Genomic DNA, 13771 nt, shown 5'->3' with positions numbered 1-13771 from the left:
ACGCCTCCCCTGGGAGACGCCCACAGGGTAGTTGCTCCCAGGGGCTGGAACCGGGCCCCTGTCTAATTCTGTGGCTGCATTTTAATGCTTCTCTCCTCCTCTTTTTCCGTGACAGAAACCCCTGTGTGCACCAGGAAGCACAGAAATCACAATTTCTCTGTACCCAACACATGTGCAATTATGAAGCGCTTATTGCATACCAGGCACCTCACTAAGTGCTGTACACACACTCTGTTTTAATCCTCACATGACATTGAGTTAGGGCATTATTTAAACATTTCTCATTTTACAGAGGAAAGAAGCAAAGTCCTTAGAAAGTTAGGACACTCTTCCTGGATCCCAGAAGTAGCGCATGTGCTGGGGCTGGGGCTCAGTGGCAGGGCCCTCGCCCACCCAGCACCCCTCACCCCCACACACAGGAGAGCCCTCAGGTCCGGGTCCCCTTCTACAACCCGGCACTGGCCACGCCCCCGACCCCAGCCGTCCTCGGGGGTGCGGCGCCCTGGCCTGCACATCCGGGCCTCCTGCATCAGGGCCAGGAGTACTCACCTTGCTGCCCTGACACCACCCCACAGAGCTGACACTACCTGCCAGGTCAGTCCAGCACTGTACCTACCCGAGCCACCAGTCCCCACTGGTCTTCCGGTGTCTCTCGTCCGCCCTGCCCCTCCCCCCACGCACCCCTGGGTTTTGCACACGGCGTTCAGTCCGGGCACCTCCAGCTGCTCCCCCACTTGCACACGCAGCCACTGTCCCTGCGCCCATCCCTTGTCCACACCGGCCTTGAGCCACACCGGGGCTGGTCCTTATTGCTCCCACCCCTGGGAAGTCAGCCCGCGCCTTCTCAGCGGAGCGCTGAGCCCGCAGGTGGCTGGACCTGCCTGCCGAGGCGGGGCGTTTCTCCTTGTGGCCACTAGATGGCAGCAGGGCCCCCGTTGTCAGCTACCGGGAGGCTGCCAAGGCCCGTCTTAGCCTTCCCTCCAGGGAGACCCTGGCTGGACCCGTACAATCAAACAAACATTGGAAGAGCTTATTGGCTGCTCCTCTGATAGGGGCTTATTGGTGCTCTCAGGGGGACGAGAGGCAAAAGGTCTGAAAAGTAGACCACTTCCCACTCCAGCAGACTGCCTGCGCTCCAATCTTGGGCTTGACATTTCCTGGCTGTGTATTTTGAGCAAGGTTCTTAACCTCTCTGTGCCTCAGTTTCCTCATGTGTAAAGTGGGACTTATACGTGTCCACGGTGGGGAGGCTCAGGGCCCTGGCATGCCTAGAGTGCCCAGTGGGTGTTTGTGGCTTTTACACCCCTGCCCCCTGAGGGGCTGGCAGGGCAGAAATGGCAGAGATGAGCAAGCTGTGCCCGTGTTGAGGCCAGAGGGCGAAGAAGGTCATGGGCTGGAAGCAGGATTCCTGCAGGAGCGCTGCCCCCATGACGGGGACCAGGAAGGAAGGGGGCAGGAGGAGCCACGGAGTCCCCAGGGGGGTGTCCCAGGCCGCACCTGTTCACCAGCCCGGGGTCCCTGGCGCCTGCCCTCCTCCCGGAAGCCCCCGGCCAGCCTGCAAGGAGGGCGGGCCTGGCCTCGCCATTGTATTTTTAGTTCCTCTGCCTCTTGCCTCGCGGCTGCTACAAGATACCTCTCCCCACCCCAGCCCTGGTCGCCTCGCTGGAGCTCGGGGGACAGCTGGGGAGAAGGGACTGGTCAGCATGGGCCCTGGCGCAGAGCAGAGCCGGGTGGGCTCCCGCGGGCCGGGCGCAGGCCAGGGCTCTGGGCAGGTCCTGCCAGCTCTGAGTGCGGCCTGGCGCTGGCCCAGGAGGGTTCCTCTGCCAGGAGCTGCGTGTGGGGCGCTGCGGGCTCGGCCTGGGGTAGGCGCCCCGCCCAGCCTGGCGGGAGGGCGGGCTGGCGCCAGAGGAGGCCGGGAGGAGGCGCGGCGCTCTTCCTCTTTCCTCGTCTTCGGTCTCCCTTGGTGGAGTTGCCAGAGGGACTTGGTGGCCTCCTAGAGGCTAGAAAACTCAGAGGCCAGCTCGACTGGACTTTCAGCCCTTGGACAGAGAGGGGCCTGGGCTCAGGCCTGCACAGGGGCTGGAGGGTTCTCTGTGTGCCGGACCAGAGACTGAAGGCGAAGGCCAGAGACCGAAGGCCCGCTCCAGAGTGCCAGGACCTTTCCCTTAGCTTAAACGGCGACCCTTAAAATGTCCACCTACTTCAAAGGCTCGCCCACCAGCCCAGCTGAGGGGCGCCTGCCGTGCTGTGCCAGCCGTGACTTGTCCCGCCTGAGTTGGTTCTCCGAGTCTGGGGATGGTCAGTCTGGACAAGAGGCGGCTCAGACGGGCCTGCAGCTTCCTGGTGTGGGACTCAGCTGGTCCTCTGCAGCGCCAAGGGGCCAGCAGAGCCCAGCAAGCGCGGGGGGGTGCAGAAAGCTGTATTTTGACTCAATAGAAAGAAGAAGTTTTAAAGCTTAGGTAGCGAGCCTGCCGTCCCCAGGAGGATTCAAGAGGCTGCCAGGTGATCTGTAGGGAGAACAAGAAGGCTCCGGAATTTGAAGGCCTGAGATTGAGTCTCCTGCTCTCAGATTTGGGGGCTCCGTGCATCCTGGAAGCTGAAGAGAGAAGCCCTGAGCAGGACGCCTGCCCGGGGTGCCCGCCCCAGCCAGGCCGTCGAGTCCCTGCAGAGCAGGCCACGCGGGTAGCCACAGCCGCGCCTCCCGCCACTTAACTTAAAAGGTCTCACCAACTTCAAAGCCGGAGCCTCGAGCAGCAGCTAACGGGCAGGCTGCCGGCTGGCGAAGGCTCCACCTTGGACACGTTGGCATCGCTAACGCGCTGATGGGGTTGGAAACGCAGGCCGTCCCCCGACAGCTGGCTGCTGGGGGTGGGAGACGCGCCGGGGCTCCGGATCATCGGCCCGGGCAGCCCACCCTGCGGGCTGTCCTGCTGCTCTCAGGGGCACAGGCAGGAGGGCAACGCCCTGAGCTCTGGAGCCGAGGATGCCAATCAGACCCCAGGGTGCCGGGCAGGCGGCTCCGCTGGCCTCAGCCGCTTGCCACAGCCTCCTTCTTTCTGGCCTCCCCTCCCACCCATGGCCTCACTCGCCCTCCAGTCAGAAGTAGGGGCTGCAGCTGCCGAGGGTCTGACCTGTACAGACTCTGAGATGGGCCTCCCTCAAGGCCAGTGAACGGAAGGATGGAGGCCCGGAGTCCCCGCGGTCCCTGCCTCTCCCACTGCTGACACGGGCGGGTCTTGGCGTCACTGTGGTCCTCGGGAAGAGGTGCCGGACGCTTGGCCTGCGTGACTTGGCCCTTTGGTCATCGGGAATCTGCAGATGCAGTAAATAGGCTCCTGAGGCCACACCAGGGTCACCCAGGGAGCAGCAGCTGGTGGTCACTCAGCCCTAACTGACGGGTCTCACAGGGACCAGGGCAGGACGTCCGAGGCCCGAGGTGGACGGGCCTCAGCAGTCTCCCCGGCCAGGCAAGTGCGTGACCTCTGAGCGACCTCCTGGACCCCTGCTGCGTTTCGAGAGGGTCTCTGCCTGGCGGAGCTAACAGGCCACGGGTCCCGCCTTGGCCTGGGTCAGGGCCCAACCCCCGCCCACCAGCCCTGACTGGCGGCAGCTTCAGGGGAGAATCCTGCGGTCCCAGAACAGCCGCCACACTGCGTCTCCGTGGGGCCCAGCTGGGCAGTGGTCCTCTGAAGAGTCATGTGCAGTGCCCAGCCTGGACAGCCGGACAGGGCCTGCCCTCTGAACCACTGCTGGCGCCCCGGGAAGAAGAGCAGGTGGGCCCTGCCAGGGAGGCGCCCTGCACACCACAGGACCTGTGCGGAGGCAGCGGAGCGTCCGGGAGACTGTGGCCACAGCGCTGGAGGAGCTGAAGTGTTTTCTTCCCCTTGTGTGTCCCCGAGGGCCTCGTGGGATGCCTGCAGACGAGGGTGAGCTTTATCTCATCCTGTTATGTCCTCCGCAGGTCAGGCCCTGGCCGTGGTGGGTGGAGAGGACTGACGGACGGATGGTGGACAGATGGATGGAGAGATGAGGGATCTGAGACGAGTGGGCAGCGGGTGGCGGGGCGGGTGGGGCGGATGCCTGGACGAACCGTGGGCCCTGCCTCGGCTCTGGCTCTCCTGCAGGGCCGCCCAGCCACCTTTCCCCAGGAACAGTCCAGCTGGGGTCGCCTGGCACCCATGGGGGTCATGCGGCCGGAGTGGCCCCAAGGGTGAAGCCGAGCCCCGTCCCCAAGGCCAGGCAGCGGCTGGGGTGTGGGCAGGGCACACTGGGTCCAGGGCTACTCTGCTGCCCGCCTGCCGAGGGACGAGGCCAGCCCCCTCCGAGGGGACAAGGCCAGGGTCTGCCCCGTGGGGCTCCTAGGGTCAGTGGGTGCCAGAGGCGAGGGCCTGGCTCCGCCGTGGCAAGAGTGGCTGGCGCAAGGGCAGCGGGTGGGCAGAGCCACCAGACGGGAGCCCGGGGCCAGGGCCTGCCTGCCCCACGGGCCGCGGGCTCCTTCTCAGCACCCGGGGCAGGCGAGGAGCATCCGAAAAGTGGGCAGGAAGTGGGCAGAGCAGGCTGTGGGGCCAGGACTGTCCCAGGCCAGCGGCGCCCGCTGCCCAGCTGCAGAACAGGAGCCAGCCGGCGGCGGGAGCGTCGGGTTTCACGCCGCCGCAGAGGCTGGGCTGTGCCCTTTCTGCTGGCCTGGGAGGCCCGGCGGTGCCCAGCGCCTCCAGCTCTTTCCACGCCTCCCCCACCCCCACCCCGTGGCCCGAGTTGTCCTGGTCCTCACAATGGCACCTGCCCCAAAATAGCTTCCCATGTGAGGCGGAGAAAGGCAGAGATTAGGCCCCTGGAGGGCGGGGCGGGGGCGCCCGGTGACCCTGCGGGCAGGGGTATAAAAGCCCATCGGGCCGGGTAGCCCCATCCCAGCCCGGCCGGAGCACCCAGCATCAGCACCTGCTCCTTCTGTCCTCGGAGGCCATGGGGCTCAGCGACGGGGAATGGCAGCTGGTGCTGAGCGTCTGGGGCAAGGTGGAGGCCGACCTCGCCGGCCACGGGCAGGAAGTGCTCATCAGGTAACGGGCAGGGGCCCCGGCCACCCGCACCCCAGAAGCCCAGCCCGGTGCCAAGCCGGCCAGGCCAGCTGGCTGCGGAGATGAGGCCGGTCCCATTGCCTCTCGGTTCTCCCTGCTCCTAAGCGTCAGGGACCCGACTTGGGAAAGAGAAGACCCCTCCCGGCCGACGTCAGCAGCTGGGGGAGGCTTGAGGACCAAACCCCCGTAGCCTGAGCCCATCAGGAGGAATCTTAGAATGACACACGGAGTTAGAAAGGCCCTGGAGAGCTTGTCCCACCATCTCACTTACTAGATGAGGCCTAAATGGGTCCCCAGAGCCACAAGCCTGTTAAAGTCCACGAAATGTCAAAGCTAAGGCGTGACTTTCAAGGTGAGACAGGTCGGGATCCAGACGTGGCTCTGTCGTTGAGCAGCTGTGTGACCCTCGGAAAGATGCTCAACCTCTCTGAGCCTTGAATTTCTCTCCTGTTCAGTGGGGGGAAGTCCTAATCCCTAAATCACAGAGAAGTGAGAGATAATAAGATGACGGACACAGGGGCCTGGCACGCTTTGGGGCAGGCCGTGAGTTCTAGAAATGCTATTAGATGCTAGAGATGAGTCCCAGCTTAGGACTTTTCAAAGTGCCGTGAGTGACCTGTGACGTAGGACAGGTCTCCAGTTCGAGGGCTGGGGTAACGTGGTCTCCGAGGACATCCTGCCTTATGCAGGAAGCTCCCCCAGATCCTGAGTTTGGCACAGGGGTGGCCTGTGGCTTGCCTCCCCTGACCTTCCACCCCAGGGTGCACCCGGTCCCCTCCCCGAGGTCCCTGGTCAGCCTGATGGTGCAGACCAACTTTTCCTCCTCCGGCAGCAAGTTTTGATTGGCACATGATTTCTCCTCTGTGGGGGGAGGAAGCCCTCCCCCGAGTGACCTCTGGCCTCCCTGGGACTTGCCCCCTACCTGCTGCCAGCAGCTACCTGAAGTCGGGGCTGGGGTCGGGCTGCAGCCTTGAGGAAGAAGCCAGGTTTCTGCTGGCTGGCTGGCACCTGAGCAACTCCCCTCCGTCTCTGTCCCTGTCACTGGCTGCTGGGGCTGCAACAGGCCCCTCCTGATTGGACGAAATGCCCCCCGAACGTCTCATCAACCCCCAAGCCGCTGTTCCTGTGTGACCTTGGAAAAGTCACTGGCCCTCTCTGGGTTCTGTTTCCCCATTGGTTGAGCAAAGGGATGGTCTTCTGTCCCACTCTCAGGACGCAGGATCCTCCCAGCCTCCGGTAGGAGCCACGGGGGACAGCAGGGGTCTTTCCAAGGTGATCGGGGGCCTCTGGTCCCTGGCAGGGCCTTGGACATCTTGAAGGAGACTCAGGGTGGTGTGTGATCTGGAGACACTTCTTCCCTTCCCGGGGCGGATCAGAGAGGCCTGCCAGGGGCCGGCGGCCAGGGGCCAGCGGCTGGCGGCCAGGGACAAGACACATGCCCAGGCTGGGCCCCTGGCAGGCCCCCAAGGGCGTGGCGCCCTGTCTTGTCCCGGCTGCAGGCCTCCCGGGGCCTGGCCTGCTGCCTCCTCTCAGGCCGGGTGAGGCGGCCCGGGGCTTCTGCTGCAGGTGCCCGGCCCTGCTTCCCGACCTTGGTGAGGTCACTCGCTGCCTGGGAACACGAGAGGTGACAGCCCGCGAGTCTGTGGGCCAGACGGGAGGCCCGAGCCGCAGGCCGTCCGCCCTGGAGTTTAGAAGCCGGGCTGCACACGGAGCTCGGCCGGGGCTCCGACTGCCCAGGGCCTCCGGCTCCCAGCTTCGCCTTCTTGTCGGGGTGGCGGAGGGTGGAGTTTGAGAGCCGCGCTGGTGGCCACAGCTCGAGCGTGACGGGGAGGAACAGCCCCAGCCGGAGCCGGCGAGCCAGCCGCGCAGAACCTGGAACTCCTGGCGAAGAGGGCCGGAGCAAAAGCACGGGACGATGGCGGCGACGCCGGGGAGGAGGGCACGGCCCGCGGTGCCTACTGAGTGCGGCCTGGGTGCTTCGCTGTGTTTAGGCCCCGCAGCGAGCTTCCGAGGCCAACGTGTCATCACCGCATGTCACAGAGAGGTTAAGTCACCTGCCCAAAGTCACACAGCTAGTGAGAGGGGGCTGGGATCCCAGTTCAGGACACTCGGATTTAGCCTCCCCGCTCTCGACGACGACAGTCCCGTCCCGGGGTCGCGCCAGGCTGGAGACGGGCTCCTGGTCCCATGGAGCAGGAAGGGTCTCCACCTCCGCAGCCGGGCTGATCCGTGGATGGACGAACGCAGGACAGCGCAGGCCGCGAAGAAGGCGCCTCCTCGTCCATCATTTTGAGGCACTGCCATCGGGTGGATCCGGGGCATCCCCGCTGCAGGACTCAGGGCCAACGGAGCCGGAAGCCACAGGCGCAAGAATGGCTCAGCAGACGCTAGCTCTGTCCTCCTGTGCCGTGAAGTATTACAGGGTCGCCCACCTCTCTGTGCTGAGTGGAGGGTGAGGCACCGGAAAGACTTTTGGAGGCTGAAAAATCATCTAGACCGACTCTTCTGGCAGGACCCAGAGAGGTTGAATGACTTCTCCAGTGCCACACAGCACATTCGATACAGAGCCGGGCTAGAACTTGGCGTCCGTGATTCTTTCCCGGAGACACTGGGGGGCTCTCCTAACGCCCAAGATCCCTGCTGCCTCGCATGCCCAGTCCCCCGCCAGCTTCTGCCCCAGGCAGTCTCCTTCCGGTGTCCTGACCTGGAGCCCTCTCTGAGGGTGCCAAGTCCTGCGTCTGTCATCAGGAATCCAAGGATCATTGTCACCAGATAATAATAGTTGGTAGTCGGGGACCCTTGAAGAAAGGTGCCAGAGACGGGCTGTCAATGACGCACACGGCTTTGGACAGGGTCCCGGGTGACGTGGGATGTTGTCCTGGCTGTGGACAGACTGGCACACGGGGTGCTGGCTCACTCGCTGCAGTTTGCAGAGGGACGTCTGTGACGTGGACAGAGCCCGAGCTGGGTTCCCTCACCTGTCAAGCGGATCTGCCCCCCGAGGCTTTTTAATGAGATGCTATTTGTGCCCACTCAGAATGTGCCCTGGGCCCGGGGGCAGGAGGGGCCGGCCGGGGTGGAAGGCGGGCTGGGCTCTGCCTGCTGGCTGGGCACAGGGGGTGACGGACTTCGGTCTCCTCCCCTGTGAGATGGGGCAATAGCACGACCCCCCCCCACAGCGCCCTGGGGACACAGCGGCTGCATGTTTGGAGCCCTGGGGACACGCCTGTCCTCGGCCAGCGCTCTGTGGCTGTCGGCTCCCCTCAGGCCTGCATTCCCGGGCCAGGATGCTCACCCCAAATCAGAAGCCACCACGCCCCACATGCCAGGTCAGGCTGCTGAGGCTGGAATGGGCGCTGATCCCGGGAGAGGAACTGCAGAGCTGTGCAGGGGTCAAGGTCACCAGCTGCCCGGCCATAGGAGGAGACGGGAGCAGGGTTCGGATGAAGAGGAGCTGGGGGCGTTAGCTGACCACAAGCCAAGGAGGAGGTCATTAGAGAGGCAACTCAGAGAACCAGACCTCGTTCTCAGGTGGGGCGAAGAGAAGCTCAGAGGTCCTCCCGGGGGACCCTGGGATGGAGACACCGGGCCGGTGCTTCCCAGGGACCTGAGCCGCAAACCAGAGAGTGTCCACAGCGGGGTTACCAGACTGTCATGGAGCCTGGAAACCACAGAAGAGGAACCGCTGGAGGAACAGACCTCTGGATGGGAGGAAGCTCGGGCAGGGGCTCAGCCTCTGGGGCCGAGCCGTCTGGAGGCAGGGCTGCGGAGAGGCCCCAGGTGCCGAGGACTGCCCTTCGAGTCACCCAGGCCTGGCTGTGACGTCACAGCGCAGGGCCTGCCCCCGCTGTGCAGGCAGAGCCCAGCCACCCAGGGCCTCGGGCACCAGGGCCCCATGTCCACTCCCTGAGACCCCGGGCAGGCCCGAGGCCAGGCGCAGTGCAGGATGGCACTGTCCTTCCTGCCCCTCACCCTGACAGTGACAGTGTCCATGGGGATATCAGCAACTTCATGATGCTTTAATTAAAAAAAGAGTTTGGCAGAACCGGGTGGAACCCAAGGCCTCGGGCATGTAGGCGAGCGCTGCACCACCGAGCCGCACCCCCACCTGAGGGACGGTAATAAAACAGTGACCAGTGCTCAGGACACGTAGGTGCCAGACGCCTTGCAGGCCCTTAGCGGGTAGTATCTCACATAATCCTCTAAGTAGGGACAGGTTCTCCCCTTCCTTGGGTGAGGAAGCTGAGGCACAGAGAGGGGCAGTGAACTGCCTGAGGTTGCACAGCTCAGAAGGGGCAGCCGGACAGGACTGGAGCCTGGCAGCTGCAGACCCCCCTGCACAGCCCGCGTCTGACCCCAGCCCTCGTGTGTCCACAGGCTCTTTAAGGATCACCCTGAGACCCTGGAGAAGTTCGACAAGTTCAAGAACCTGAAGTCGGAGGAGGAGATGAAGGCCTCGGAGGAGCTGAAGAAGCACGGCAGCACGGTGCTCGGGGCGCTGGGGGGCATCCTGAAGAAGAAGGGGCAGCACGAGGCGGAGATCAAGCCCCTGGCACAGTCGCACGCCACCAAGCACAAGATCCCCGTCAAGTACCTGGAGGTAGGCGGGGCGCAGGCCAAGTCCGCGAGCTGCTGGGCCCACACAGCCTGGCGGCACCGCCCGGCCCTCGGGCACCGCCAGCCGCTCCAACTGGGGACCCAGCACCACCTGCCCGCCCACCAGCGGCTCACCGCCAGCAAGGGGCCAGTGAATGTGGCTCTGGGCGCCCCAGAGCTGCCAGCCACCTCACTCCCACCGGGTGGATGAGGACACGCAGTGGCCACAGCAGAGCAGGACCCGGGCCGGGTCTCTGTCTCCCAGATCCCCGCCCTGCCCGGTGCCCTGGAGCCTGATGCGGGCGGGAGGCCGGAGCCCAGCAGCTGGGTGCCCGGCTTGGCAGCAGGCAGCTCAGGGTCCCAGCAGCTGCCCAGGTGCAGAGACTGTAGCCCCCCGGGCAGAGCCTCGAGCCACCTCCTGAGGCCAGCCGGGCCCAGGGCCAGGTCCTGCCTCTATGGCCAGTGCGGGAGGGGACGTGGGCAGGGAGCTTGGGGACAGCTGGAGACAGGTGCATGCTGTGACGGCCGGGGCAGCAGGAAGGCTGGCACAGGAGGGAGGACCAGGGAGGCAGCCCCAGTCAGCACCGGCCACGCTGGACACGTGCCGTGGCCACACCACGGAATCCTCTCGAGAGCCGCCCTGGGTGAGGGGTAGGAATTGCATTCCGTTTTTATCCTTTCACATAAAAAACGTTCAGAGGCAGGGAGTCCAGGCCTAGTATGGGGGCCACGCAGCCACCAGGGGCCCGGGCTCACCTTCTGTGCTGCTATCTTCAGCGTGTGGTATCCATCCTCAAAGTTGTCTCATGGCTCAATATGGCTGCAAGAACTCCACCCGCTTCATCCAAATTCCAAACAGGAAACAGGAGAAAGAGAGAAGACTCCCTCGTAAGGAGTTTAAGGGGATCCAGGATCTCATCTAATCCTTTTGTATGTGTCTCATTGGTCAGAAGTTAGTTATGGAAGTCAGCAAGGGAAGCTGGGAAATATAATCTGTTAGGACTCCCAATACAGCTAGTGTTCTATTAAAGGAAGACGGGAAGTAAACAGCAGGCAGGCAGTTAGCAGTCTCTGCCCGCAGGTGCATTAACTGGGGGCTCAGAGAGGGTACGCAGCCTCCTCGGGTCCCCAGGCCCATGGGGCAAGTCAGGGGCTCCACCTGCACCCCCGCCCAGTGTCCCTCTGTCCTCATTCCTGTCACGGCACCTGCCAAGGCTGTGTCACCGTGAATCTCTCCCCAACGAAGCCCCAGCTGGAGCTGGAGCCCCTCGGGGCAGAACCTGCCTCTCCACTCCCGTGTCCAGAGCATGAGAGGCTCAGCGTGACTGAGGACCTGTCCTCCCCAGGGAGGGGCCCTGAGGCTGGGAGGACAGCCAAGGGCCAGTCACACGGTGACAGTGGACCAGACCCAGGTCCACCTCCCACAGGCCCCTTGAACGCACAGTCCCTCAACAGGAAGAGGCCCAGCCCCTCGCCAGGCTCCTCAGGGCCCAGGGCGCGGGTCCAAGGGAGCTTTTGCGCAGCTACCTGTCCCAGGAGAGGCTCCCTGCACTGGCTCTGCCGGGGCCACCCTACCGGCGATCCTCGGCCTGTTCTGCAGGCCAGGTCACACGCGCGGGCCAGCGCCAGGCCGGCATCCGTCCCAAATCCTCCCCGGCAGGGCTTGCTGCACGGCACCTGGTTGCCAGACTGTCCTGAATTTGTGAGATTCAAGGTGAACTGGGCCTGTGCCGAGGCGGGTGGCGCAGACCCTGCTCCTGGGCCGGGCAGCCGCTGGGTTGGCGCTGGCGGGCTCCCGCCTCCGTGGCCCACCCCCAGCCCTGCCCCTGGCACTGCGCCCTGGGGCCCGGAGACGCAGAGAAGAGCCCGCTGCGGCCCCGCCTCTGCCCCGCGCTGGCGGCAGCCTGTCCCCACCCCTCTGTCCCGTCTCAGCTCTGTCCTCCACCTGCTGTGGGACCTCAGTCTGGCTGCCTCATTGTCTCCTGCCAAATGTCACCGCTCGGTGCCCAGCCAGGGGTGTGTTTGGGGCGGAGTCCTGACCGACGTGGAGGGCGCAGGGGTGCCTCACGACCGGGGCCTTCTGGTCCCCAGCCGGCCCGGGCACCCTTCCCGTCTCCTGGTAATGACATGGCACCGATCTTTGCCAAACCCTGAGAGGCTGCTCCTCCCCTCTCCCCGCCTCCCCCCAGGATCTGTGGGGCTAACTCTGTCCTGTGTCCCCGAAATAGGGTCTCTAGGGCTGGGCGTGCAGCCCCGGGGTCCATCCCAGCACCGGAAGAGAAAAGATGAAACAGAAGAAAAGGAAGCAAACAGGGTCTCTAAAGCAATGGGCCACCAAGGCCCCAGAGCAGAAGCCCAACACCCCAGTCCGGCCCCCCCCTCGGACTTCACCATTGCAATCCTGGGTGAACCGGCGCAGCGAGGTCCCCGCCCTGCGCTGCCCGCCCGCCTGCCCGGTGCCCCGGTGCGCACCCGCCAGCCCTGGGGAGCAGAGGCCCCTGCCCCGTCCGGCTCCGGGAGCTCCGCCCGCGCCTGGGTCTCCCGCTCTGTGAAGCGGTGGTGGTCGCCCCTGCCCCATGGTGGCCAAGACGCTCCTGGCTGTCCTTAAGGCCGAAACTGGCAGCAGCCTGGACTGAGGCCCCCGCGCGTCCCTCGTCCCCCGCGCTGACCGGCGCCCCTCTCGCCCCTCCCTGCAGTTCATCTCGGAGGCCATCATCCAGGTCCTGAAGGGCAAGCACTCGGGGGACTTCGGCGACGCCGCTCAGGGCGCCATGAGCAAGGCCCTGGAGCTGTTCCGGAACGACATCGCCGCCAAGTACAAGGAGCTGGGGTTCCAGGGCTGAGCCGGCCCCGCGCCGCCCGCCTAGGCCGGGCAGGGTGGGCGCCAACGCCCGCAGCGGTCCAGGGCGCCTGACGCGAGCTCGCTTGCTTAGCAGTGGAGGGTCACCGCCCTGGGCCCGCCGTCGGGGCCCTGCCCACTGAGGCAGAACCCAGCCAGATCCCTCCGCCCTCCAGCCGTCCCCACCCTCACCCTGAAACCCCAGAGCCGCGCCATTAGCTCCCCTGCCCTCATCACAGCAGGATGTCCCTTTGTGAGCCTCGCCTGTACCTTGGAGATCCGGGCGACCCCCCGGGTTTTAATAAAACACGTGCAACCTCCTAGTCTCTGCCTGGCCCTGGTCACTCTGGAGTAAGAGAAGCGCCCACCCCGAGCCCAGGAGGAGACCTGCGGGAGACCCCGGGAGGGCGGCCCGTGGGTGGGGACAGGGGCGGGGGCCCTTCCTCGGCCCAGGTGCGGCTCAGAGGTGGAGGGAAGCGCGCAGGGAAGGGCCGGGTCTGGGCGGCAGTCACCAGGGGTCGGCGTCAAGGGCACCGGCTGTGAGAATGCCGCCAGAGGGGCGGGGCCAGGGAGGCCACGGTCACCGCGGTCACAGCTTCAGCAACATGAGAAGGTCACCAGCCAGCGGGTGGCAGAGCTGGCGCTGAGAACGCAGCCTGGAAGGCGGCGAGGACTCTGGCCAGGGACCCTACCAGGTGGCCGGCAGTGGCAGGCACTGACCTCCTGGTTGGAGAGGACAGGCACGTTGGGGGCAGGCCGCAAGGGCTGGGCGAGGACCCGGATGTTGGCCTGTGGGCAGCGCCCGGGACCTGGGGTCCGAGACCGGAGGGCCCGGGGGCTGGGCTGGCTGTGCCCGAGCCCAGGGCCCTGATGCCACCTCTGGGCAGCTCGAGGGCTCCGCTCTGTACCTCTGCAGCCCTCTCCATGGCTGCCTCATGTCCCCTCGAGCATGCGCCTCAACGGGCCCCAATCTCAGGCCGAACAGGGCTCAGGCACTGAGCAGGGCCCCCTGGGGGTGGGCAGGTGGAGCCCCGCACACGCGCTGGCCGGGCCAGGACGGGGACCGGGACACGTGCTCCCCGCCGCTGCAGGCTTGGGGCACCTTCTGCCCTGGGGCGGGGCCGGGGTCTCGGTCCTGGAGCCTGGAGGAAAATTCCACGGCCCACGGAGCCGTCTGAGGGGAGGCTCAGAGGCGCAGGGACTGGACGCCGGCGCCCTGGTCCGACCCAGCGGAGACAGGATCAGGGCCGCGAAGCCCCGG

The 13771-nt window shown here is 65.4% G+C and overlaps 2 protein-coding genes across 9 annotated transcripts; one reads left to right on the top strand and one right to left on the bottom strand.

The window, feature by feature from the left end:
* Positions 1–229: 229 nt before the first annotated feature.
* Positions 230–8536, bottom strand: LOC124983284 (translation initiation factor IF-2-like). Of its 8 annotated transcripts, none has more exons than XM_047550448.1 (5): positions 6015–8536; positions 5347–5549; positions 3813–3914; positions 2728–3312; positions 230–2596 (listed from the first exon to the last, which is right to left on the bottom strand). In XM_047550448.1, the coding sequence occupies exon 1, from the start codon at positions 7098–7100 to the stop codon at positions 6114–6116; it is 987 nt and encodes a 328-aa protein (XP_047406404.1). In that variant the 5' UTR covers positions 7101–8536; the 3' UTR covers positions 230–2596; positions 2728–3312; positions 3813–3914; positions 5347–5549; positions 6015–6113. The 8 variants fall into 8 exon arrangements, with proteins under 8 accessions (XP_047406404.1, XP_047406402.1, XP_047406407.1 ...); XM_047550446.1 differs by having other exon boundaries at positions 3132–3312; XM_047550451.1 differs by having other exon boundaries at positions 230–2589; positions 3132–3312.
* On the top strand, positions 4896–12833 carry Mb (myoglobin). Its single transcript, XM_047550453.1, has 3 exons — positions 4896–5057; positions 9453–9675; positions 12368–12833. The coding sequence occupies exons 1-3, from the start codon at positions 4963–4965 to the stop codon at positions 12512–12514; spliced, it is 465 nt and encodes a 154-aa protein (XP_047406409.1). The 5' UTR covers positions 4896–4962; the 3' UTR covers positions 12515–12833.
* Positions 12834–13771: the final 938 nt, after the last annotated feature.

Source organism: Sciurus carolinensis, chromosome 4 (genome assembly GCF_902686445.1).
Source record: "Sciurus carolinensis chromosome 4, mSciCar1.2, whole genome shotgun sequence".
Classification (NCBI taxonomy): domain Eukaryota; kingdom Metazoa; phylum Chordata; class Mammalia; order Rodentia; family Sciuridae; genus Sciurus; species Sciurus carolinensis.
Note: the sequence above shows the minus strand (reverse complement) of the source record. Positions and strands in the feature narration are given on the sequence as shown.